At 37.9% G+C, this 26176-nt stretch overlaps 1 protein-coding gene across 3 annotated transcripts in view; it reads right to left on the bottom strand.

The window, feature by feature from the left end:
* Nucleotides 1-26176, bottom strand: part of PTPN22 (protein tyrosine phosphatase non-receptor type 22) — a 54097-nt gene that overhangs the window by 14063 nt on the left and 13858 nt on the right. Inside the window, exons 3-16 of one of the 3 annotated variants that reach the window (XM_064372681.1) lie at nt 26082-26158; nt 25321-25416; nt 23924-23962; nt 22624-22695; nt 22458-22517; nt 20995-21137; nt 20556-20622; nt 19603-19680; nt 16938-17024; nt 7671-7747; nt 6708-7534; nt 4711-4794; nt 4103-4233; nt 2708-2735 (exon numbers count right to left, since the gene is read on the bottom strand). In XM_064372681.1, coding sequence (XP_064228751.1) covers nt 2708-2735; nt 4103-4233; nt 4711-4794; nt 6708-7534; nt 7671-7747; nt 16938-17024; nt 19603-19680; nt 20556-20622; nt 20995-21137; nt 22458-22517; nt 22624-22695; nt 23924-23962; nt 25321-25416; nt 26082-26158 — 1866 coding nt within the window. The remainder of the gene's footprint in view (nt 1-2707; nt 2736-4102; nt 4234-4710; nt 4795-6707; nt 7535-7670; nt 7748-16937; nt 17025-19602; nt 19681-20555; nt 20623-20994; nt 21138-22457; nt 22518-22623; nt 22696-23923; nt 23963-25320; nt 25417-26081; nt 26159-26176) is intronic. The other 2 variants (XM_064372682.1, XM_064372683.1) reach the window with 2 other exon arrangements.

Raw genomic sequence — 26176 nt, 5'->3', positions numbered from 1 at the left:
ATTTTATTGGTGTGATAATGCTATCATTCTAGGTTTTAAATGTGTATTTGAAATTTTCCATAAAATGAAGATTTTCAATAACTGACATATTCTCCCATGATGTAAATTTCTCAAAATATGGATGGTATTCTACCGACATAAGCATCTCATTGTATAGTGCTGAGTATTATTATTATATTAATTCCTTTTGAAAATGAAAATGCAGTAAAGTACGAGAGGTTCACATGTCATTGGTCATTAGGTTTGTTTAGTTCTTAGAGTTTGTCTTATCAATAGTCTTATTTCTCACATGCTGGGTAATACACAAAAGTACAGTACTTATTCCTAGCACCTAATAAAATAACTGGCATACACAATAGACATTTAATAAATACTTAATAACTACTCTGAAGTAGTTCATTATCTCCTAGTTTGCTGTTAGGAGTATTCTGAAAACTAAAGTTGTTCGTTAACAATCTTCTAGTAAATATCTCCCTAAAATACCATTTCATCTTAATACTCCCCTGACAAAGAACCCATAACGCCTGTTATTTACTGCATTAAATCTAAATTCTTCTGCCTAACTTTGGGTGTATGTGGTAAAATATACATAAGATTTGCCATTAGTGACATTTAGCATATTCACAGTACTGTACAACCATCACCACTATTTAGTTCCAGTACATTTTCATCACCCTAGAAGGAAACTCTGCACCCATTAAGTTGTCACTTCCTATTTTCCTCTTTCCCTTGGCTCCTGGCAATCACTAATCTGCTTCTGTCTTTATGGATCTGTCTATCCTGGATATTTCATCTGACTAGCTTTTATAAGTCCTTCAGAATCTTGCTCCACATCTTATTTGCCCAAATTTAATTTCTATATTTCACAAACTAGAATATCTATTGCAATAAAAAATAAATTACTCAGCTGGGCATGGTGGCTCACACCTGTAATCCCAGCACTTTGGGAGGCCAAAGCAGGCAGATCACCTGAGGTCAGGAGTTTGAGACCAGCCTGACCAACATGGAGAAACCCCCATCTCTACTAAAAATACAAAATTAGCTAGGCGTGGTGGGGCATGCCTGTAATCCCAGCTACTTGGGAGGCTGAGGCAAGAGAACTGCTTGAACCCGGGAGGTGGAGGTTGTCGTGAGCCGAGATTGCACCATGGCACTCCAGCCTGGGCAACAAGAGCGAAAAGCCGTCTTAAAAAATAAAATAAAATAAAAAATAACCTACTCTCCATATGCATCATGCACATTTCTACCTTTGAGTCACTGTTAGGGTGATCCCTGTTGCTGGAATTCCCTCCTTTTTGCTGTCTATAGAAATTATTTAAAGTTCTTTCTTCTACTCAGCAAAGCTTTTCCAAACCACTCCAGTTATAGCATCCTGTTTTTCCAGATTCCTGGTGATTATAGCCAGTGCCACACAGATTATCACTTAGTGGTTCCATGTGAGTATTAATTTTATCTACATTTGAATATAAGCATTAAGTAGTACTCTTTCTTATATATCCTGCCTATTCTAACACTGTGTAAGGTACACAGAAGTTGCTTAGTAAAATGCTCATTTAATGATTAATAAAAATTATAATTTATAAAATTTAAGGAGTATTTATTTGACAAGCACTGGGCTAAAAGCTTTATGGCATTATCTTATTTAATCCTCATAAAAATTATCTAAGGGATTCTATTATTCTCCTTTTATAAATGAGAAAAGCAGATAGAGAAAGTAGGTACAAGGTTACACATTTGATAATTCTTCATAGACTGGGGGTTTAACTTAAAGTCTATCTGACTCTAAAGCCCATATTTGTGTTACATTTTTGGGAGGGGTTTTGTTTTGTTTTGTTTCATGATGGAGTCTTGCTCTGTCACCAGACTGGAGTCCAGTGGCGAGATCTCAGCTCAGTGCAACCTCCACCTCCCAGGTTCAACCAATTCTCCTGCCTCAGCCTCCAGAGTAGCTGGGACTACAGGTGCACACCACCATGCCCAGCTAATTTTTGTATTTTTAGTAGAGATGGGTTTTCACCATGTTGGCCAGGATGGTCTCGATCTCTTAAACTTGGTCTCTCAAAGTGCTAGGATTATAGGCGTGAGCCACCGCGCCCAGCCTGTTATCATGTTTTTTAGAGACATCATCTTGCTCTGTCATCCAGGCTGGGTGCAGTGGTGCCATCATAGCTCACTGCAGCCTCAAACTCCTGGCAAAGCCTATGTTTTTTAACCTTTATGTTATCTGTTTATGTGTTTGAATAATATGATAATATGAATAAATATGTTAAGGGCAACTACCACTTGTGATAATGTAAACAAAGTTTACATTATCAAATTAATTTGTTCTTCAATGCATAAAAGGCAAAGCTCAGGAAAGTACTGGAGAGGCAACAGCAAATTAAAGAACTACGTGGCCAGAAATAATTTTTTGAATCACACTGTTAACAGTGGAAACATCTATATAATGGAAATGCTGCAAAATTTTAAAAGCTTCTCTCTGAAATAGTTTTTAAATGGTTATATATTAAGGAGCAGAATTCTAAAATCTTGTCTTCACCTTGCTTTTAACAAAACTTCTAGTCTGGGAAAACCAGAAATAAATCAATAAATACTGGAGGCTATTATGGGAACCAAGTAACTTCATGAGGTGAATTACTCTAAACTTAATGAACCTTTATTAGAATCTTAGAGCTAAATGTCATTTAAAGCCAAGAGAAATTTTTACCTGATTTAGGACTTCGAAATTTTACACTCTAAAAGAAAAAAAGAAAGGAAAAGTGAAAGAAGAATATGTATACAAATTAAACAAATTCAAAGCAAAAAATGGCATCTTTGAAATTATATTTCAGATAGTTTTAAAATATAGACCCTATTTTTCCTAATTTGTAAGTGTGCTGAATTATGAAATAGTGTCCTTCACTCTTACAATGATTTTTATAAACCATGGCAGTTAGTCCTAAGTTGATCCCCTTCTGACTTATTTCTGTTCCACCTAAAACATTTCCCTGGCCAGGTGCAGTGGCTTACGCCTGTAATCCCAGTACTTTGGGAGGCCGAGGTGGGTGGATCACGAGGTCAAGAGATCGAGACCATCCTGGCCAACATGGTGAAACCCTGTCTTTACGAAAAATACAAAAATTAGCTGGGTGTGGTGGTGCGCATCTGTAGTCCCAGCTGCTTGAAAGGCTGAGGCAGGAGAATCGCTTGAACCTGGGAGGCAGGGGTTGCAGTGAGCCAAGATCACACCACTGCACTCCAGCCTGATGACAGAGCAAGACTATCTCAAAGGAAAAAAAAAAAAAAAATTCCCTGAAAATTTAGAGGTAAGTTGCAGAAATTGAAGTTGCTTCATAACATTGGAAAGAGTGTTCTTTCCTCTGGGAGTTGTTAAGATAAATATGTGTGCCTATTATTAATGATAATAATGATTACTAGTATGTTAGAATTATAATTTAAAAGGCAGATAATATTTGCCTATCAGCTTTGCAATTGTATGTTCTTGAAAATGTTTAATTATTTTTCTGATCTCTCAAATTTTAAGAGAATTGGTTCACAGAATACATAGAAATGTATAACATTTTTAGATACACTTTCCTCCAGAAGCAGGACACACTATTCTAAAAGGTTTATCTTAATATGCACACCTGTCATTCTCTGTAACATATTGTCACAGCTAACATGATACAGCCTACCAAATGACTATAGTGAACAAGCTTCCTACTTAAGTATGAAACATTTATTTTTGCCTTAACTATCCTTCAAGAATCAGCTCAAATGTTTCCTCTTCACTAAATCTTCCTTGATCACTTCCAACCTGGAGGCATCTCCCACACTTGAAATTCTTTATCTTTCATATGACATCAATTATATTGGCCTTGCTATAGTAAATATAGGCAAAAATAAAGATGTGTACACATCCTATATTTCTACTACTAGACAAGAAGCTTCTTACAGGCAAGAATTGTGTCCTATACATCTTTTTTATCCCAACGTCCTCTAGCACATTGTTTGATATGTAGTATGTGCTTAGGATTTATTGAATGATGGGTATTAAAAATATAAGGAGTAGATCTGTAGTCTATTGAATCTAAATTAACAGAGCCATAAAAAAATTATTGACCTTGCTTTGTCTAAGTCTCACAGAGTCATCAAATTTCTTTGGTCCAGATGTTCCACCCCATTCCAGTGATGTTCCAATTTTTACCTTCACAGCCGAAGATAAGGATTTGGGAACATTTGGTGAGAATTCTCCTGGAAGAAAGTGAATGTGGTTCAGTTCTTAGGAGTAGTTTTCTTTAAGAAATCAAATGTTGCTCAGCAAATAGTACATAAAACATTGAAAGGATCTGAGAAGAAATCTAGTTAATTCATACTTTATTTTATTTTTTGAGACAGGGTCTCACTCTGTCACCCAGACTGGAGTGCAGTGGCACAATCATGGCTCACTGCAGCCCCCAACTCCTGGGCTCAAGTGATCCTCTCACCTCCACTTCCCTAGTAGTTGGGACTACATGTGCATGCTGCCATTGCTCTGCTAAATTTAAAAAAAAAAATGTTTTTTTAGAGATGAGATCTCACCATGTAGCCCAGGCTAGTCTTGAACTTCTGGCCTCAATGAACTCCTTGAACTCAAGGCTCCCACATCAGCCTCCCAGAGTGCTGGAATTAAAGGCATGAGCCACCATGTCCGAACCACACTTTATTTTATACTTACTGAACTGTACTCACCAGTTTCCTCAACCACAATAAATGATTCAGGTGTCCGTACAGGAAGTGGAGGGGGGATTTCATCATCTATCCTTGGAGCAGTTGCTATCCAAAATGTCAGAAATATGGTAACAATTGTTAATTAGAACAATCCGAAGGAAATTTTTATATTCTACTATTAAATATACATTTACCATAATTTATATTTAAATTCCATTGAACCACCATTATCAGTAAGTTGACACTTGTTCATTCAAGGAAAAAGCAAAATAAATTCTCTTAAGGTACAAACTCAGGAGGTTTTTGCTTATTCTTCAAAATTTATTGTTTGTTTTAAAAGCTCAAAAATGTTTTGATTGAGTCACAGGATGTCAGTTAACATAAAACATATTAATTTTGGAAGCTTTGAATTATCTTTTACATAACTCCTTTTGTTTTACATAGACTATACAATAAAGCATTATAAAGTGCTTTGACATGTCAAAGGTTCAGTTATACATTAATTAAAACATAAAAATTTTAGTATTTCTTCAGTATATACAAAATCCAAGAATATGGGCATTTTTCTGTTTTACAAAACAATAGTATAGGATTGTTTTCTGTATTTCTATACATTCAAGAGTTTTTATTAAACATTTTAAATGCTATTATAAGAAACTGCCACCAGATGGCACATGATGATATTTTTATAATCCGTTAAAAATAAGGATTTGTTTTTTAATGCTGCAGATGCTCAGAGAAGTCTAAGGTATTTTGAGTATCTAGGAAAAGAAAATACATTTAAATGTTTAAAAATGTATAAAATAATCTTATCACAGAAGGACCTTCTTAGATCCAGATAAAATATTTTTGCAACAAAGTTATAAATGATCTACACATCTATTTATTAAGAAACTCTACAATAAATAATGTTACAGAGCAAAAGTTTTCTCCACCTCCTATCTATGTAGAATGTGCTTTATAAATTATTTGATGATATACGTAAGGAGTTAAACTTGTTCTTTGCTTTCCCTCATTATCTTCCACATCAAATTATTGCAATCATCACAGGATGCTCATTTCTACTTTCAAACTAATCAGTAAAACAGAACAATATGCATTATATACAAAAATGCAGAATTATAAAAGAGATAAAACATGAAAGTAAAGGCATACATAAGATAGAATTTTTCACAAAATACTAAACATGTATTCTCAACTACTAAATTACTACAAAAGGGCAAGAAATCAGGTTGTCCTCTTCCAACTCCTACAGGAAGAGAATTCAATTTTTAGCAATATGTTCAACTCATTATAGCCACATAATTGTGTAACAAAAATTCTGGGTGGCCATGTGGTGCTATTGATCAAATTTTTTTCTGCTCTTCTTTTGCAAGCTGGTTCTATATGTTAGGAGTAAATTCTGAAGCTAGGTGTGGTGGCTTGCACCTGTAATCCTAGCACTTTGGGAGGCCAAGGTGGGAGGATTGCTTGAAGCCAGATGTTCAAGAACAGCCTGGGCAACATAGCAAGACCCACTTTCTAAAAAAAGAAAAATTAGCTGGGCATGATGGCGTGTCCCTGTGGTCCCAGCTACTCGGGAGGCTGAGGTGGGAGGATCGCTTGAGCCCAGGACATCAAGGCTGCAATGAGCAATGTTCATACCACTGCACTCAAGCCTGGGCAACATAGTGAGATTCTGTTTCAAAAAATATTTTTGAAAAACAGTAAATTGTGGGCCTTTCATATACATTTCTAGGAATGAGGCTTGCCTTCTTGAGAAGTACTCCTGTTGGTACAGATCCTGTACCAGATCTTGATTGCCTCCATTGCTGCCTGTTTCATGGAATATTACATGTTTGATGTTGCTATTTTCAACTTAGTACATCATTAAAACACTCCCAGAATTTATTTATTTGAGGAGTAGCAGGAAGAAGAAAGGGAAGCAGAGAAGAAGAGGGAAGATGAAAAGAAACCAAATATTCTGTAGAAACAAAGTGAAACCTAAAATTCTATACAAACTTTAAAAAATAACTTACCTACTACAGCTGACTCTTGGTTCAGTAGTGGGGGAATATTGGTTGGAGAATTCAGTGATAAAGAATCATGTGAATTGTAACAAGAAAAGAGGGATGTAGAGGATGTTGGCAACAAAGAACAGGGCAAAACAGTTCCATCTTGCTTCTCAGGTAAATCAAGAGACATCTTAGAACCGGTACCACTTGGAGGCAATGTTGAAAAATAAGGATCTTCCACTAAAGATATGTAAGAATATACACCAAGAGCACTAGAGTCACAGTGCTTTACATTAGAGGCGTTACATACTTGGTGCTTAGATTCATACGGCAGTGCATAATTCAGTTCTGCTGAAGAAACATGCATTACTTTTTGAGCCTGCATCTTTACAAAACAAGAATCCTGTGGTTGAGATTCCAAGTAAGAAAAATTTTCCTTGCTGTCCACCTCCTTGGTTTCTCTCTGCTGTATCAATTCAAAAGGAGTTGATTTGGTCCGTGTTATTGGCACCTTTGAATTAAAATATCTTCCTGCTGCATTTACAGGTTTAGAATTAGAACATGCTTCAAACAAAATAGAGCCCAAATCTAAACTTTGATGCTTCTGAAGAGGTTCCCCAACTGTTGGAAATGCCTTTGTCTGCCATTTCATGGTTGTGTCAGCATTTTTGTTGAAACCATAATTTAGCTCCAGAAAGTCAAAAGAAGTGCTTGATTTAGTAGGGTGCAAAACTAGCTCTTCCTCTGCACTTTTTTCAGAAGTCCTAAGGTCAAAGGAAGAAGATTCTGTGCTTTCCTTTTCTGTCCTTTGTTTGCTCTTTTGGTCTATCATTTTTGCTGCCTTTATGGTACTAAAACAAAAAGAAGGCATAATGATGATACCATACCCCAAACAGGCCTCTTCCTAGCATCACAATGATGCATAAGTATGAGATTCATCTCCCAGACACAATTAGTCAACGTTTAGGTATACAAAATTGTACTCACCTTTTTGGTAAATTAGGAGAGTAAGAGTCTGCTTGGAGAGTGTGATTTTGCTCAGGAATAGAATACTTTGCTTGACTCTTTAAAAGAAATAAGTCAGAGGCTGGTTTTTAGTGAAGCAATGTGAATAAGATATTTTAATATTTAGAAGGCTGAAAAGTAATTTTTCAGGAAATATAAATATTTAAAATAATTCATGAAAGGGTTAGATTAGCTTCCAAAATATTGAACTCAGCAAGAACTTGTTCATATACTGAGATGACCAGAATAAAGGATTAATAGTGTTATAGAAACTAGAAAGGATTTGCATATATCATCATCTTTTCAAATGTGGGAGTTTTTAAAATGTTCTTTAGTGGGTAATTTCAGTCTCAAAAACACTCTTCCTTTAGATATCTCAGCGTCTCAGCCCTTTATAGGTACTTAATAGGTCTCTGGACCTATTTCATCTTGTTCTACTCTTTTCCTTCTCACTATGCTCCAGGTATACTGATTTTCTTGCCATTACTTAGCATGCCAAACTTATTTCCAAGTCAAGGCTTTTATACTTACTTTTTTCCCTGATTAATATATTTTTGCTCCAAATTTTGCATGCCTAGCTTTTTCTAAGTAATTAGATCTCTGCTTAACTGTCATCTGCATAAGGAAATCTTCCCTGATCACCCAACCTAAAATCACACTTCTGCCCCTACCCAGCCACACTCAATCTTCTTTTTTAAGAGACAGGGCCTCTCTATATTGCCCAGTCTGGCCTCAAACTCCTAGGCATAAGCAGTCCTCCTGCCTCAACCTCCCAAGTAGCTGGGACACTATAGGTGTGTACCACAGTGCCTGGCTTCAGTCTTTTTTAAAATTAAGACAGGTTCTTGTTCTGTTATCCAGGCTAGAGTGCAGTGGCACAAACATGGCTCACTGCAGCCTCAGTCTCCTGGGTTCAAGTGCTGTTCTCACCTCAGCCTCCCAACCTTTATTTTTATTTTTGAGACAAAGTGTCTCTCTATTGCCAGGCTGGAGTCCAGTGGTGCGATCTCGGTTCACTGCAACCTCCACCTTCCAGGTTCAAGAGATTCTCCTGCCTCAGCTCCTGAGCAGCTGGGACTACAGGCACATGCCACCACACCTAGCTAATTTTTGTATTTTTAGTAGAGACAGAGTTTCACCATGATAGCCAGGATGGTCTCAATCTCTTGACCTAGTGATCCTCCTGCCTAGGCCTCCCAAAGTTTTGAGATTACAGGCGTAAGCCACTGTGCCCAGCCCAATCTTTATTTTGTATAGCAATTATCACATTATGAAATTTTTTACTGTGGTTCATAGAATCTTAAGATACCATTGGTTATAAAATATATCTTCATTTCAGAGATGTTAAAATCCATTTTGAACATCTCAATTGATGCAGAAAAAGCATTTGATAAAATTCATGTTGAAATCACTTAACAAAATAGGAATATAAGGAAATTTTCTCAACATAATAGAGGCCATATATAAAACCCATAACTAACATTATATTCAATGGTGAAAGACTTAAAGTTTTTCCCCTAAGATCAAGAACAAGACAAGATTGCCAACTTTCACCACTTCTGTTCAATATAGTATTAAAGTTCTACCAAAAGTAATTTTTTAAAGTAATTTTTTTTCTTAGGCTAGGAAAAAAAGGCATCCAATTGGAAAAAAAAGGCTGGGCACGGTGGCTCACGCCTGTAATCCCAGCACTTTAGGAGGCCGAGGCAGGTGGATCCCTTGAGGTCAGGAGTTCAAAACCAGCCTGGCCAACATAGTGAAATCCTATATGTACTAAAAATACAAAAATTAGCTGGGCATGGTGGTGCACACCTGTAATCCCAGCTACTCAGGAGGCTGAGGCAGGAGAATTACTTGAGCCCGGGAGGCAAAGGTTGAAGTGAGCCAAGATCGTGCCACTGCACTCCAGTCTGGGTGACAGAATGAGACTCTATCTCAAAAAAAAAAAAAAAAAGGAAGTAAAATTATCTCTATTCTCAGATGACATGATCTTATATATGAGATTCCACAAAAAAATCTGCTAGAGCTTATAAACAAATTCAACAAAGTTACAGGATATAAAATGAACACACAAAACAAGTTGCATTTCTATACATTAGCAATGAACAATTTGAAAAGAACATTAAGGAAATAGTTCTATTTATAATGGCATCACAAAGAATAAAATACTTAAGAATAGATTTAACCAAGGAGGCAAAAAACTTGTATACTGCAAACTATAAAGCCTTGCTGAAAGAAATTAAACAAGACATAAATAGACATTCTCTGTTCAAGGAGTGGAAGATTTACTACTGTTAACAGCATTACTACTCAAAGTGATCTATAGGTACAGTGCAATTCTAATCAAAAGCCCATGGCATTTTTACATAATTTGTGTAAAAACCAGACTAAAATTTATGGAATCTCAAGGGACACTGAATAGTCAAACCAATCTTGAAAAAGAACAAAGTTGGATGACACACTACCTGATTTCAAAAATTGCTACAGAGCTGCAGTACTCAAAACAATGTGGTACTGGCATAATACAGACTAAAGACCAATGGAATAGAATACAGAGCCTAGAAAAAAACATTCACATATAGTGAGCAATTGATTTTTGACAAAGGTGCCAAAAACATTCAACGGAGAAAGGGGAGTGTTTTCAACAAATGGTTCTGGGAGAAACTGAATATCCACATACAAAAGAATGAAGTTGGGGCCAGGCTAGGTGGCTCACGCTTGTAATCCCAGCACTTTGGGAGGCCGAGGCGGGCAGATCACCTGAGGTCAGGAGTTGGAGACCAGCCTGACTAACATGGAGAAACCCAGTCTCTACTAAAACTACAAAATTATCCGGGCATGATGGCGCATGCCTGTAATCCCAGCTACTCTGGAGGCTGAGGCAGAAGAATCACTTGAACCCGGTAGGCAGAGGTTGCAGTGAGCCAAGATTGTGCCATTCCAGCCTGGGCAACAAGAGTGAAACACTGTCTCAGAAAAAAAAAAAAAAAAAAAAGAAGTTGGACTTTTATCTCTTGGCACATACAGAAATTAACTCAAAAATTGATCAAATACCTAAACATAAGAGGTAAAATATAAAAGTCTTATAAGAAAATGGGCAGGCTTCATGACATTGGATTGGATTTGATAATGATTTCTTGGATAGGACACGAAAGGCACAAACAACAAAAGAAAAATAGGAAAACTGGTCTTCATTGAGGTTTAAAACTTTTACACACCAAAGGACAAAATCAACAGAGTAAAAAGGCAACCCATTGACTGAATGGCAGACAACATTTGCAAATCACATATCTGATAAGGGATCAATATCCAGAATATGTAGAGAACTAAAACTCAACAACATGTAAACAACTCAAATTTTTTTTTTTTTTTTTGAGACAGAGTGTCACTCTGTCACCCAGGCTAGAGTGCAGTGGTGGGATCTCAGCTCATTGCAACCTCTGCCTGCTGGGTTCCAGCAATCCTCCTGCCTCAGCCTCCCAAGTAGCTGGGATTACAGGCACACGCCACCACACCTAGCTAATTTTTGTCTTTTTAGGAGAGACGGGGTTTCACCATGTTGGCCAGGCTGGTGTTGAACTCCTAACCTCAGGTGATCTGCCCACCTTGGCCTCCCAAAGTGCTGGAATTACAGGCGTAAGCCACCTCATCCAGCCTCAATTTAAAAATGAGCAAAAGCTGGGCACAGTGGCTCATGCTTGTAGTCCCAGCCAGTAGGGAGTTTGAGGTGGGAGGATTTCTTGGGGTCAGGAGTTCAAGACTAGCCTGGGCAACATAATGAGACCCTGTATCTAAAAAAAAGTTTTAAAAAAATTAGCTTCGTGTGGTAGTGCATACTTATAGTTCTAGCTACTCAGGAGCTGAGGTGGGAGGATCACTTAAGGCCCCAGAGTTCGAGGCTGCAGTGAACCATGATGATGCCACTGGACTTCAGCGTGGATGACAGGGCAAGATGCTGACTAAAGAAAAAAGGGGGATTGGCCAGGTACAGTGGCTCATGCCTGTAATCCTAGCACCTTGGGAAGCCGAGGCAGGCACATCACCTGAGGTCAGGAGTTTGAGACCAGCCTGACCAACATGGAGAAAACCCATCTCTACTAAAAATACAAAAAATTAGCCAGGCATGGGGGTACATTCCTGTAATCCCAGCTACTCCGGAGGCTGAGGCAGGATAATTGCTTGCACCCAGGAGGTGAAGGTTAAGGTGAGCCGAGATGGTGCCATTGCACTCCAGTCTGGGCAACAAGAGCGAAACTCCGTCTCAAAAAAAAGGGGAAAATGGGTGGTGAGTGAGGGAGAGCAAAGGACTTGAAGACACATTTTTCCAAAGAGGATATACAAATGGCCAACAAGACCACAGAAAGGTGTTTAATCCCCTTATGAAAATATAAGTCAAAATCACAATGAGATACCACTTTACACCTAATTAGGATGGCTACCATCAAAAAAACAGAAAATAAAAAGTGTTGACCGGGATATAGAGAAATTGGAACCCTTGTGTACTGTTGGTGGGAATGTAAACTGGCACAGATGCTATGGAAAACAGTATGACTGTTCTAAAAAAAAAAAAAACTAAACACAGAATTACCACTTATAATTCCACTTCTGGGTTATACTCAAAGTAATTAAAAGCAAGGATACAAAGAGATATTTGTACACCCGTGGTCATCACAGCATTACAACAACCAGAAGGTAGAAGGAACTCGAGTACCCATTGATGGATGAATGGATAAACAAAATGTGTGTGTGTGTGTGCGTGTGTGTGTGTGTGTGTATAAACATACACAATGGAATATTATTCAGCCTTAATGGGTAAGAAAATCTTGACACATATTACAACATGGATGAACCTTGAGGACATTAAGCTAAGTGAAATAAGCCAGACATAAAAGGACAAATATTATATAATTCCACCTATATCAGGTACCTATAATAGTCAGATTCATAGAGAAGAAAGTAAAATGATCATTGCCAGGGGCCAGTGGGAGAGGAGAATGGGCAGTTATTGTTTAATAGATACAGAGTGTCTGTTTAGAATAATGAAAGTTCCAGAAACAGTGATAGTAACTGAACATTGTAAATATACTTAATGCCACTGTATTATACACTTAAAATGGCTAAAATAGTAAATTTAAATGATATATCGTACCACAAACAGTATCTCTTCCTCTTCTATTTCCTGGTATAAACTGTATGAAATTCGTGTTAATTCTTCCTTAACCATTTGATAGAATTCTCTGGTGAAACCATGTGGGCCTGGAGATTTCTTTTTTTGGAGTTTTAAAATTACAAATTCAATTTTTCTAATCACTAAGTGGGCTATTCAAATTATCTATGTCATGCAGAGTGAATTGTGGTAGATTACATTTGAGAAAATAATCCATTCTGGGCTAGGTATGGTGACTCATGCCTGTAATCTTAGCATCTTGGGGGCCCAAGGCAAGAGGATCCCCTGAGCCCAGGAGTTCAAGATCAGCCTGGGCAACATAAGGAGACCCTGTCTCTATAAAAAATAAAAATTAAAATAAATAAAAAAGAAAATAATCTATTTTAGCTAAGTTGCAAATTTACATGTGTAGAGATGTTCATACTATTCCTTTATTACCATTCGATATCTACAGGACCTGTAGCAATAGCTCCTATTTCATTCCTGATATTGGTAATTTTTATTTTCTCTCTTTTTATGTCAGTTTTTAAAAAGGTTTGTCAATTTCATTGATCTTGTTAAAGAACCAATTTTCTGATCTTTAAAATAAAAACCAGGCTGGGATCCCTGGCTCATGCCTGTAATCCCAGTAGTTTGGAAGGCCGAGGCAGGCAGATTACTTGAGTTCAGGAGTTCAAGACCATCCTGGCCAACATGGTGAAACCCCATCTCTACAAAAATACAAAAATTAGCTGGGCATGGTGGCACACATCTGTAGTCCCAGCTACTTGGGAGGCTGAGGCAGAGGAATTGCTTGAACCTGGGAGGTGGAGGTTGCAGTAAGCCAAGATCATGCCACTGCGTTCCAGCCTGGGTGACAGAGTGAGACTCTGTTTCAAAAACAAACAAACAAAAAAACCAAACCAATTCTGATTTTCTCTATTATTTTTTCTAATTTCATTGATTTCTGCTCTTTATTTCTTTTTCTATATTCTTGGAGTAAGAATTTAGATTACTGAAACCTTTACTGTTTTCTAATGTATGGACTCAGTGCTATAAAGTTCCCTCTCAGTACTGCTATAGCTTCTGTCTCATAAATTTTGATATGTTGTATTTTCATTTTTGTTTAATTCAGTGTGTTTTTTTTGTTTCCTTTGAAACTTCCTTTTACCCAATGGATTATTTAGACGAGTGTAGTTTGATTTCCAAGTATTTGGATACTTTTCTGTTAGCTTTCTCTTACTGATTTTTTTTCTTTTTAAATTATCATTATTATTATTATTATTATTATTATTATTGAGACAAGGTCTTGCTCTGTCACCCAGGCTGGAATACAGTGGCACAATCACAGTTTACAGAAGCCTTGACCTCCCAGGGTCAAGCAGTCCTTCCACTTCAGCCCCCGAGTAGCTGGAACTCTAGGCACATGCCATCACACCTGGCTGAGTTTTTAATTTTTTGTGGAGACGAGGGTCCCCCTGTGTTACCCAGGATGGTCTTGAACTCCTGGCCTCAAGGAATCCTCCCACCTTGGCCCCTCAAAGTGCTGGGATTACAGGCATGAGCCACCATGCCTGGTCTGTGTTACTGATTTCTAATTTGATTCCATTGTAGTCAGAAAATATATTCTATATAATTTCAATTCTTTTTTTTGTTTTGTTTTGAGACAGTCTCGCTCTATCAGCCAGGCTGGTGTTCAGTGACTCCATCTCGGCTCACTGAAACCTCTGCCTCCCAGGTTCAAGCGATTCTCCTTCCTCGGCCTCCCAAGTAGCTGAGATTACAGGTGCCCACTATCATACCTGGCTAATTTTTGTATATTATAGTAGAGACAGGGTTTTGCCAGGCTGGCCAGGTAGTTTCAAATTTCTGACCTCATGTGATCCACTCGCCTTGGCCTCCCAAAGTGCTGGGATTACAGGTGTGAGCCACTGCTCCCAGCCTAATTTAAATTTTAAATTTTTTTTCAAGTTTGTTTTATGGCTCAGGATATATTCTATGTTGACATATATTTTCCACGAGCACTTTAAAAGAAGGTGTATTCTTGGCCAAGCACAGTAGCTCACTCCTGTAATCCCAGCGCTTTGGGAGGCCAGGGTAGGCAGATAACAAGATCAGGAGTTCAAGACTAGCCTGGCCAATATGATGAAACCCCCGTTTCTACTAAAAATACAAAAATTAGCCAGGCATGGTGGCATGCACCTGTAGTCCCAGCTACTTGGGAGGCTGAGGCAGAAGAATCGCTTGAATCTGGGAGGTGGAGGTTGCAGTGAGCCTAGATTATGTCACTGTACTTCAGCCTGGGTGACAGAGTGAGACTGTCTCAAAAAAAAAAAAAAAATGTGTATTCCTATGTTATTAGGTAGAGTGTTCTATAAATGTCAATTAGATTTTGTCTAATTCTATCAAAATTGTTGAAAGAAGAATATTGAAGTCTCTGGCTATGACTGTGAATTATCTGTTTCTCTCCTTTAAGTTCTTCACATATTTTGCCACTTCATTGTTTGGTCCATGTACATTTAGGACTGTTATATCTTACTGGCAGATTGACCCTTTTATCATTATATAATGTCTTTCCCTATCTCTGATAATTGTCTTTGCTCTGAAGTCTACTTTATCTGATATTAACATAGCCATGCCTGCTTTCCTTTGATTCATGTTAACATGATATATTTTTTTCTATTCCTTTGTTTTTAGCCTTCTTATATATTTGAAGTGAGTTTCTCATAAGACAACATATAGTTGAATTGTTTTTTAATTATCTGTGCCAGGGCCGGGCGCGGTGGCTCACGCCTTTAATCCTAACATTTAGGGAGGCCAAGGTGGGTGGATCACCTGAGGTCAGGAGTTCAAGACCAGCCTGGCCATCATGGTGAAACCCCATCTTAAAAAAAAAAAAAGAAAAAAAAGAAATAATTATCTATGTCAATCTGGCAATTCACTCTACCACCAGTAAATATTGGTGTATTTAGGCTTATATGTTTAATGTAATCATTGATATAGTCAGGTTTCATTCTATTTTATTTTTTTTGTTTTCTCTTCTGTTTCTCATTGCTTTTTTCTTTTTTCTGACATTTTCTCTTTCCTGTATTTTTTAGAATTCCATTTTTATTTACCTATAGTGTGTTTTCTTATATCTCTTTGTATAGCCTTTTTTTTTAGTCATGGCTCTAGATATAGATATAGATACATGGTATCACACTCTACTAGCTGGAGTGCAATGGTACAATCTTGGCTCACTGCAACCTCCACCTCCTGGGTTCAAGCGATTCTGCTGCCTCAGCCTCCTGGGTAGCTGGGATTACAGGCAACCACCACCACACCCGGCTTATTTTTATATTTTTAGTAGAGATGGGGTTTCACCATGTTGACCAGGCTGGTTTTGAACTTCTGACCTCAGACAATCTGCCCACCTCAGCTTCCCAAAGTGCTGGGATTACAGGCATGAACCACCCTGCCTCGCCATTTAAAAAATTTTTTTTTGTAGAGACAATTGCTATATTGCCGAGGCTGGTCTCAAACACCTAGGCTCAAGCAATCCTCCCACCTTGGTATTCCAAAGTGCTGGGATTACAGGCACGAACCACCACACCCAGCCAAGAGATTATCTTTAAATTTTTCTCTTTGAGACAAGGTCTCACTTTATTGCCCAGGCTGGAGTGCGGTGGTGCCATTTCAGCACACTGCAACTCCATCTCACAGGTTCAAGCAATCCTCCTGCCTTAGCCTCCAGAGTAGCTGGGACTACAGGCACGCCCCACCACTCCCAGCTAATTTTTTTGAGTGTGTGTGTGTGGAGATGGGGTTTCACCATTTTGGCCAGGCTGGTCTTAAACTCCTGACCTCAGGTGATCCACCCACCTCAACCTCCCAAAGTGCTAGGATTATAGGCTCGAGCTACCAGGCCTAGTGAGATTCATTTTTTAAGTTAAATTACATCAAATTAATTTGTCCTTTTCCACAGGAAATATTCAGTGCACCCCTATGCACACCTAACATTCTCAATTTAGTTGCGACAAAAGATAAATTCTACAACTAATCTAACATCCCTTGGCCAAAAGCAAGTATGAAAAGTTTTTTGACATATCTAGTTCAAACTTTACCTCTGTTCCAGAATGTTTATTGCTGATAACATCCATCTGTCTCTTAAATAGTTCTAATACAGCATTGTAGACCAGTTCGTATTGTTCCTGAAGAGCATCACAACCCAGAACAAATGAAAACAAAAACAAAAATTGGTGAACTACAGTACCAGATTTTAGAAATATAAACACCAATCAAATCCTAATATAGCAAACCCAAAAGTACCATCAGCATGTTATTAAACTTAATAACAATGCCTTATGTAGTCCACTTCAGATTTCAAAGCACTTTTATGCTGCTGAAAATAGCTAAATATTTGATACACCTCTAACTAATGTTCAAGAATCTTAGGACTTGTTTCTTTTATGTTCTAAGCCTACTTCCTTATCTTTTTCTCCACCATCATTCCTCTGTTTTCCTTGCTTACATTAAAAAAATTTATTTCATTCTAGATGGATTTTTCTAAACCACCTTCATCTTTTCTGGAAAAAGAGATAGTGGTTGGTGTATATATAGATAACTTCAATATCTGTGCTTTAATTTGGTCTTCACAATTGCTCTATAAAGTAGATAGGCACTTATACCTATTTACAAACAGTTTATCCAAGGTCATTAAGAAGGAATTTCCAGGACTTGGCTTAGAAATTTAATCTCCACACTCTTAATTCAGTGCATTTAGATAAAGTTGCTAAAATTTCATCCTATTAAAGATACCAAAGAAAAGTAAAGCACTGAATAAGGTTTGAAAATTTGTGGTTACAAAAGGATTTCACCATAGAGAAATTAGACTTCTGATATTATAAGGTTTATGAGTTACTACTCTGTTTTTGCCTCTACCTGCTCAAGCACTTGATTTTGGACCTACTTTTTATCTGGATGGTTTTTCCCTGACACTTTACTCATTTCTGTATAAATAAAGAATAATTTTTTTCAAAGATAATTTTAGCAGGAAAAAATGCAGAGTCTATATCATCCAACACAGCTATTAGTACAATCTTTAAATTTTTTTTTTTTTTTTTTTTTTTGAGACACGGTTTCACTGTGTTGCCCAGGCTGGAGTGCAGTGACTCAATCTTGGCTTACTGCAGCGTCGACCTCCAGGATCAAGTGATCCTCCCACCTCAGCCTCTCAAGTAAGTTGGAACTGCAGGCACCTGCCACTATACCCTGCTAATTATTGTATTTTTTATAGATACAGGGTCTCACTATGTTGCCCAGGCTGGTTTTGAACTCCTGGGCTCAAGTGATCCACCTGCCTCAGGAAGTGTGGAGATTATAGGCATCAGCCACCACGTCTGGCTAACTTTTTTTTAAGAAAGAAAAATCAAACAGGAAGTTCTCATCTGGTTACAGTGCCATTTCCTGGTTAGAGTAGTGTCAGGAAAAACAGTCTTCCAACTCTTAAAAGTAGGCCTGAAATGGAATTTGTTTTTGAAAATGGGGTATGGTTTTATTAGTATTGCAATTTATATAACTAGGTTTCATATTTTTGGAGTCTTTATGCATTTACATGGAGCAGCCTTCTTTCAAGTCTGACAGCATTAAACCAGCTAATGCTTTCATTTCACATAAGCCTTCTCCCTCACAGGTTGAATATAGAAAACACCTACAGTCAACACATGAAAAGTTATTTTTTTTCCACCAGCTATTAGTGGAAAACCTATGCAGGCCAAATAGTTTTACATTATAATAGCTCGTTATTTTTTCCCTTCAATTTGCAGCTGCTAGCTTAAAATATCTGAATTGACATTGTCAGTTGTTTTCTCTCTAAAACTGTTTCCATCTTCATTTGTAAGTGTTTTAAACACTTTAAGGTCTTGCTATTTAAGTAGTCAAAAGTAGTTCTAACAAATTACACAAAAGTGCCTGTTAATAAACATCAATAAACATTTAATGATGAATGAATTCTAAATTCTATATTAAAAATGGAGACCACTTGAAAAACTAAAACTATTGGGTAAAATTACTGGTGTAGAAATATGGGTGAAATTAATATTGTAGACAGTGAGATTTGGGCTATGAGGAGAAGGGAAGACCATTCCTAATGGAGTAAACACATGTGGGCAATACGGGGTAGGTTAAAAGATTGTGATACATAAATATAGTGTGGTTGTAATTATGGTTTTTTTAAAGTATGCAGTAGACGTGCAAGTATGAGAGTTGTACAATAAGGATCAGGAGAAACTGTGGCTGTCTCTAGGTAATAGGAATATGGTTTTTATTTTTATTTTTCAGTGTTTCTAAAATGAGCACATAGACTGAATTCTCCATATTCTGTTACCACATCCTGAGGTAGAAATTACAAATCCCTGATTTTCTATGCTTTCAGAGACAAATTTTATCACTACAAAATTTCAAGTTAACATGACCTAGCTATTTCAAATCAGCAAGTCAAATAGCTTGGTGAATAGTTTTACAACATCTTGTAAGGAGGTAAGTAATATTACATGTGTCTTAATATTTTCCGAACAGACAGTAAAATAAACGAATTTGACCTAGGACAAGGGATACAGGAGAAATATTGGGATATTCAGAATTAGAGAAAATGGCAATGGACTCTAGAGTACTTAATGGTAAATTGGTGCTATATCTGAGCAGTCAGCTGGTTTTGGATACTTCACCATTAAACATAGAGATGGAGCAAGACTCAGACACACATTCTGATCCATTCACTATAGTTCATACCTGAGTTTGAACTAATGAAGGCCTCTGTGTCCGCATTTCCTGGATCAAACTGAAAACACTGAAGTTCTCAGGAATGATCTATCAAATTAAAGGGGAAAATATTTTATTCTTTTCAGTCCTTTGTTAATAAATTATTGCTACTTTTTCATAGTCTTGTACTTCCATGGCATCTGTTCTTCTAACATGAGATAATATCAGAAAAATAATGCATTTTTAAAACAAATGAGGTTTCTTATCACTTGCAACATGATTTAGATCCTGGTGTTTTCCTTAGAAAGGACTAAAGAAACTCTTCAGAATCATTTCACATGGTGTAATCAAATGTCTAAATCTATAGATATAATGAGGGACAGGATGCAGTAGATGTGCAAGTATGAGAGTTGTATAAAATAAAAGAGGTTGGTAGATAGGTCTAAAGGACATATTTTAAACTTCCAATTTCTTATTAGACATTAAAAAATGATTTATAGGTTGGAACGCAAAGTATGATTGCAGTAATTTGAGTCCATCCATTAAAGCAGTTTGGATAAAAAATAATAATAAAATAAAATAAAACAAACAAAAAAAAATTTTTTTAAAAAAGCAGTTTGGATAAAGGAAAGGTAACTATATAATTTAAGATAGTGATCCTCAAATTTTAGCAGGCATCACAACCACCTGGACAGCTTGTTAGGCCCCCATCTCTAGAGATTATGATTCAATTCAATGGGGTGGGGGTCCAGTAATCTGCATTTCTAACAAGTTCTCGGGTGATGCTGATGCTTCTTGTCTGGAGACTATCCTCTAAGACCCACCTACCTGGGAACTAATTTAATCACCTGACAGAGTGGGACTACAAGTACACTTTCTAGAAAAGATGAATCATGAAGACAGATGTTTCATAGAAAAGATGAATCATGAAGAGGAAAGCAGTGGAGTAAGGAAATGGGAAGTGCCTGCTGAGAGAAACTCACCCCATCTTTTAGCAACATCCATGTGTAATCAATAGCACAAATAACACCAGTCCTTCCACAGCCAGCACTGAAATGAAAGATCACAGTAGCATGTATGCATGTATACCTAGAGAGAATGGACCATTGACAGTAGCTGGAAAATTTTACCAACAGATTTCAAGAAGAAGATGCCTGGGAACAATTAAACTTTCCAAACCCCACCATTTCTCAGAGCACATTTGTCATGCCACAGGTCCTAGGCAACGTCTCAGAGCAAGAGTCTCTAGAGCTGTACTACTCACAAGTAACTTATCAGGAAAAAAACATGAATTTAATGCTTAGATTGAATTTATTATCATTTGTTTCTGCTATTAGCCTTTTCCCCTTTCAGTTACAGAGTCTTGGCCAGACTCTGACATTTGGTTGATTCTAGGTAGAAGGTTTATACATAGCATCATACCTGCAGTGAATACATATGGGAACACTGTCATCCTCTTGGTAACAACGTATATCCCAGATGAGCTCAAGAATAGGGTCTATAGATGAAGGTACATCATGGTCTGGCCAATTCTTGTAATGAAACTGGTAGATAGTTCGAGTTTCCTATAAAAAGCCAGACAGGAGGGGAAGAGGGGCAAGGGCTGAAAAACTACCTATTGGGTACTATGCTCACTACTTGGGTGATGGGATTATTCAGTGGCACACAGTATACCCATGTAACAAACCTGAACATGTATGCCCTTATATCTTATATTTTAAGATTAAAGTTGAGGCTGGATGTGGTGGCTCACGCCTATAATCCTAGCACTTTGGGAGGCTGAGGCAGGCAGATTACTTGAGGTAAGGAGTTCAAGACCAGTCTGGCCAACATGGGAACCCCTGTCTCTACTAAAAATACAAAAGTTAGCTGGGCATGGTGGCGCACACCTACGGTCCCAGCTACTGGGGAGGCTGAGGCACAAGAGTTTTTTGGACCCAGGAGGCACAGATTGCATAAGCCAAGATTGCACCACTGCACACTCCACACTACAGCCTGGGTGACAGAGTGAGACTCTGTCTCAAAAAAGAAAAAAAACGTTGAAATTATTTTAAAAATAGCCAGGATAATAAGACAACTCAAGGTTAGAACTCCACCTTATTATACCAAGACATTAGTTCGACATACTAAGTTTTATCTATATCCTTTTCGAAATTTATTCCGCTTTCTTTTCTATAGATCTCAGGTGACCAGATGCTTTCTGAGAACAAAAGTGATTTCAGGTCACTTACTATTGGTTTGTCCCCATGTGCCTCATTCACAAGAGGAGGTAGCTGGATATGAAAGTAGTTCAAACCAGTGTTTCCCAACTGGTGTGTCTCAAATGTGTCACAATTATGCAGATATATTAAATCTCTTTGCCTTAGAGAAGCTGGGTAGGGCCTAGGGCAGCCCAGGCTCTCAAACTGGTTCCCAGTCTTTATGCACTGTTCAGCTTCTGTTCACCCTACAAATATTATCATTTTTTATGTATGCCGTGGTATAGAATAGATTGAAGACATATTATACCAATGATCTCTTTTTTTAATTTCTTCTTTGAGACAGGGTCTTGCTCTGTCACCCAGGCTGCAGTGCAGTGGCACCATCTCAGTTCACTGCTACCTCTGCCTCTCAGGCTCAAGTGATTTCTCCTGCCTCAGCCTCCAGTGTAGCTGGGACCACAGGCACACACTATCACGCCCGGCTAATTTTTTGTGTTTCTAGTAGAGACAGGTTTTTGCCATGTTGGCCAGGCTCAAAGTTCTCTTGAATATAAAGACTCATTTGGGACATCAAAGACCCTATGACTCCCCATTGTCTTATGCCCAGTCTGAGCCATGCACATCTATATTTACTTGCCTGATCTCTATAGGCTTTTGAGTTTATCGTTTTTATTTTATACTTACATTATTGAACTTAACTTTTAGATTCCTGATTATATAATCAGATTTCCTTTTTTCAGCTTCCTAAAAAGAAAAAGAAGACAAAAATATTAGTTATTGTGAAGACAAGCTCTCTGTAAAGTAGACCCTGGAGGCTTTGCTCAGCTATGAGAACAGACATTATACTTACACAGGATATGGAGAAAGCGCCAAATTGCAGCTGCATCTCTCCTGGCTCAGCCCAGTAGCGCTCACACTTTTTCTGTTGCACAAAGCAGAATGCAGTGATTTCCCTCCATATATTCTAGTCTCTTCTAGGAATAAAACCCATTCCCTCATTTGGAAGCAAATTCAGCTCTATGTCCTTTACCTTATGTCAGACGTGTCTAACCCCCTTGGGCTTCAACCTCTACATTATTGGGATCTCCAAAGATGGGAAAACAAATATAAAAGGATATATAAATTACAGACTTCCTAAGAGTCTGAAAAAGTAGAAATAGAAATCTTTGACCTATTTTCAGTATTTCAAAAGAACTAACAGAAATTATATGTCTACTAAAACAGCTGCACAAGCTAAGTAAAATACCTAGTAGTTTCCTTGGTTTTGATTAGAATTGTCAACTCAGAATGGCAACAGCAGAACAGTGATATCCAGTAAAATACAGTGTGATCCACCTATGTAATTTTATTTTATTTTATTTCATTTTTTATTTTTTTCACCTATGTAATTTTAAATTTTCAAATAGATACATTCAAAAATGAAAAGAGATGAAATTAATTTTAATAACATATCTTAGCCCAATATATCAAAACATTTTGACATGTAACCAATATAAAATAATTATTAAATATTTGGTATTTTTTACTAAGTCTTCAAAATCCAGTGTATATTTTATATTTATAGCTAATTTCAATGAGGATGCCAAATTTTAGAAATATTTTATTTCCATTTAGACTTAATAAAACTTACATTTGAAAAATTTTCACCTACTCAAATAGCTTTCTGCTAACTGAATTGCATGTCAGTTTTTAAGCTTAAATCAATTAAAATAAGTGAGTTCCCCAGTCACATTAGTCGTATTTTAAATGCTCAATAGCTGTGTGTGGCTAATGGATGCAATGTTGGACAGCACAGGATTAAAAGCTCCAGCTGGCGGTTAAAGATACCTGATTAATAGAAATGGGCAAGTGATTCGTTAATCTTAAAAGCATATCTTGTATTTAACTTTAAAAATAGGGTTTACTGAGAAAACAAATAAAAAAGATTCTTAGGGAAAAAAAAAAAATCCCTTGAGAGTCACGTGGCATTCCCAAACTGAAATCTAGGAAGATGACATAAGTTGTTGTTGGTTTTGTTTTTTTTCTAGAAAAATGACTGAAAAAGACATAAGTTTTATTTAGGCACATTTAGGTAAGTTCTGCTGCCAATTTCCCCCTCCTTTTTCTTCTTTTTTTGTTTTTAGGTCAACAGGTACTAGAACGTAACTTACCTTTCCCATTTCATACTCCATGCATGCCATAACAATGATCTGGGGGATGAAACAGATAGAAACTTTAACATTCATATATAGTTAGAAACAGCAGTTAGTACCTGGATCCTCGAAGTCAGAAAGTATTAACCGTTCTTCTTCTGTTTTGTTGTGGGTTTTGTGTTTTTTGTTTGTTTGTTTTTTTGTTTTGAGACAGAGTCTCGCTCTGTCGCCCAGACTGGAGCACAGTAGTGCCATCTTGGCTCACTACAACCTCCGCTTCCTGGGTTCAAGCAATTCTCTGCCTCAGCCTCTGGAGTAGCTGGGATTACAGGTGCCCACCACCATGCCCAGCTAATTTTTGTATTTTTAGTAGAGATGGGGTTTCACCATCTTGGCCAGGCTGGTCTTGAACTTCTGACCTCTTGATCCACCTGCCTCGGCCTCCCAAAGTGCTGATTACAGGCATGAGCCACCACGCCCAGCTCTGCTGTGTTTTTTTCAACCAAAAAAGAAATCCTGGTAACTTATAAAATATTGCTCTTACTCTTCTTTCATTCTGACAATACTTCCCCTTTCTCTGTTCAAACCAGTAATTTTGTTACCAAATGAGCCTGTCAAGGTGAGAAATTTCTAAGTTTAAAATTTATTATTATTACTATTATTATTATTATTATTATTCTTTTGAGATGGAGTCTTGCTCTGTTGCCCAGGCTGTAGTGCAGTGGCATGATCTCAGCTCACAGCATCCTCCACCACCTGGGTTCAAGCGATTCCCCTGCTTCAGCCTCCTGAGCAGCTGGGACTACAGGTGCACACCACCACACACACACCCACACCAGCTAATTTCTTTGTATTTTTAGTAGAGACAGGGTTTTACCATGTTGGCCAGGATGGTCTCGATCTCCTGACCTTGTGATCCACCCGCCTTGGCCTCCCAAAGTGCTAGGATTACAGGTGTCATCCACTGTGCCCAGCAATTTCTATTATTTTTTAAATTTTATTTATTTATTTTTGAGACAGGATCTCACTCTGTTACCCAGGCTGAAGTGCTGTGGCGCAATCTCAGCTCACTACAGTCTCAACCTCATGGGCTCAAGCAATCCTCCCACCTCAGCTTCCCAAGTAGCTGGGACTATAGGCGCACACCATCATTCCCAGCTAATTTTTATATTTTTTTGTAGAGCCAGGGTTTTGCCACGTTGCCCAGGCTGTCTAGAGCTCCTAGGCTCAAGCTATCCGCCCACGTTGGCCTCCCAGAGTATACCTGGCCTAGAACTTTTATTTCCTTGGACAAGAATGGCATTGTGATTCTGACTAAAAGATGCCTAAACCCTGAAGTTCCATTGACCAATTTTTTAAAAGCACTGTTTTTAATAAAGTAGAGAATAAAGTAACAAAAGCAACACTATACTTACCAGGACACTGTATTCCCAAATCATCCTCCAGAAGTCCAGGAGGGTTGTAGATAAAGGACCTTGGGTGGCAATATAAGCCTTGGGTCCATAAACTCCCTAAAGGGGAACAAAAATTACATGGGGTGACTACAAATAGTATCCTGTTCTCACCTAGTCCTCCTGTTCCTTTTTTTTGAGGTGTCCTCACTGTGTTACCCAGGCTGGAGTGCAGTAACATAATCACAGCTCACTGCAGCCTTGACCTCCTGGCCTCAAGCAGTGCTCTTACCTCAGCCTCTCCAGTAGCTGGGACTACAAGCACATATTACCACACCTGGCTAGTTTTTTTTTGTTTTTTTGTTTTTGAGATGGAGTCTTGCTCTGTCACCCAGGCTTGAGTACAACTGCGCAATCTCAGCTCACTGCAACTTTCGCCTCCCAGGTTCAAGCGATTCTCCTGCCTCAGCCTCCCAAGTAGCTCGGATTGCAGGCATATGTCACCACCCCCAGCAAATTTTTATATTTTTAGTAGAGGCGGGGTTTCACCATGTTGGCCAGGCTGGTCTCGAACTCCTGACTTTAAGCAGTCCGCCCGCCTCAGCCTCCCAAAGTGCTGGGGTTACAGGCGTGAGCCACTGAGCCCGGCCAATTTTTAAACTTTTTGTCTAGATGGGGTCTCATATCTTGCCCAGGCTGGTCTCAAACTTTTGCGCTCAAATGATCTTCCCCTTTTTTTAGGTATCTAGAGAAATGTGGAATGCTTTTATTTTCTTTCACTGTACCTTAATGAAGTTGGCATTGATGTAGCTGGAATCCTCATCAGAGGTTATCAGGGATAGATCTACCCGGCTATAATCATCTATAATAAAAAAGAAAG

Source organism: Aotus nancymaae, unplaced genomic scaffold, assembly GCF_030222135.1.
Source record: "Aotus nancymaae isolate 86718 unplaced genomic scaffold, 86718_ANA_hifiasm-v0.15.2.pri h1tg000007l, whole genome shotgun sequence".
NCBI lineage: Eukaryota > Metazoa > Chordata > Mammalia > Primates > Aotidae > Aotus > Aotus nancymaae.
Note: the sequence above shows the minus strand (reverse complement) of the source record. Positions and strands in the feature narration are given on the sequence as shown.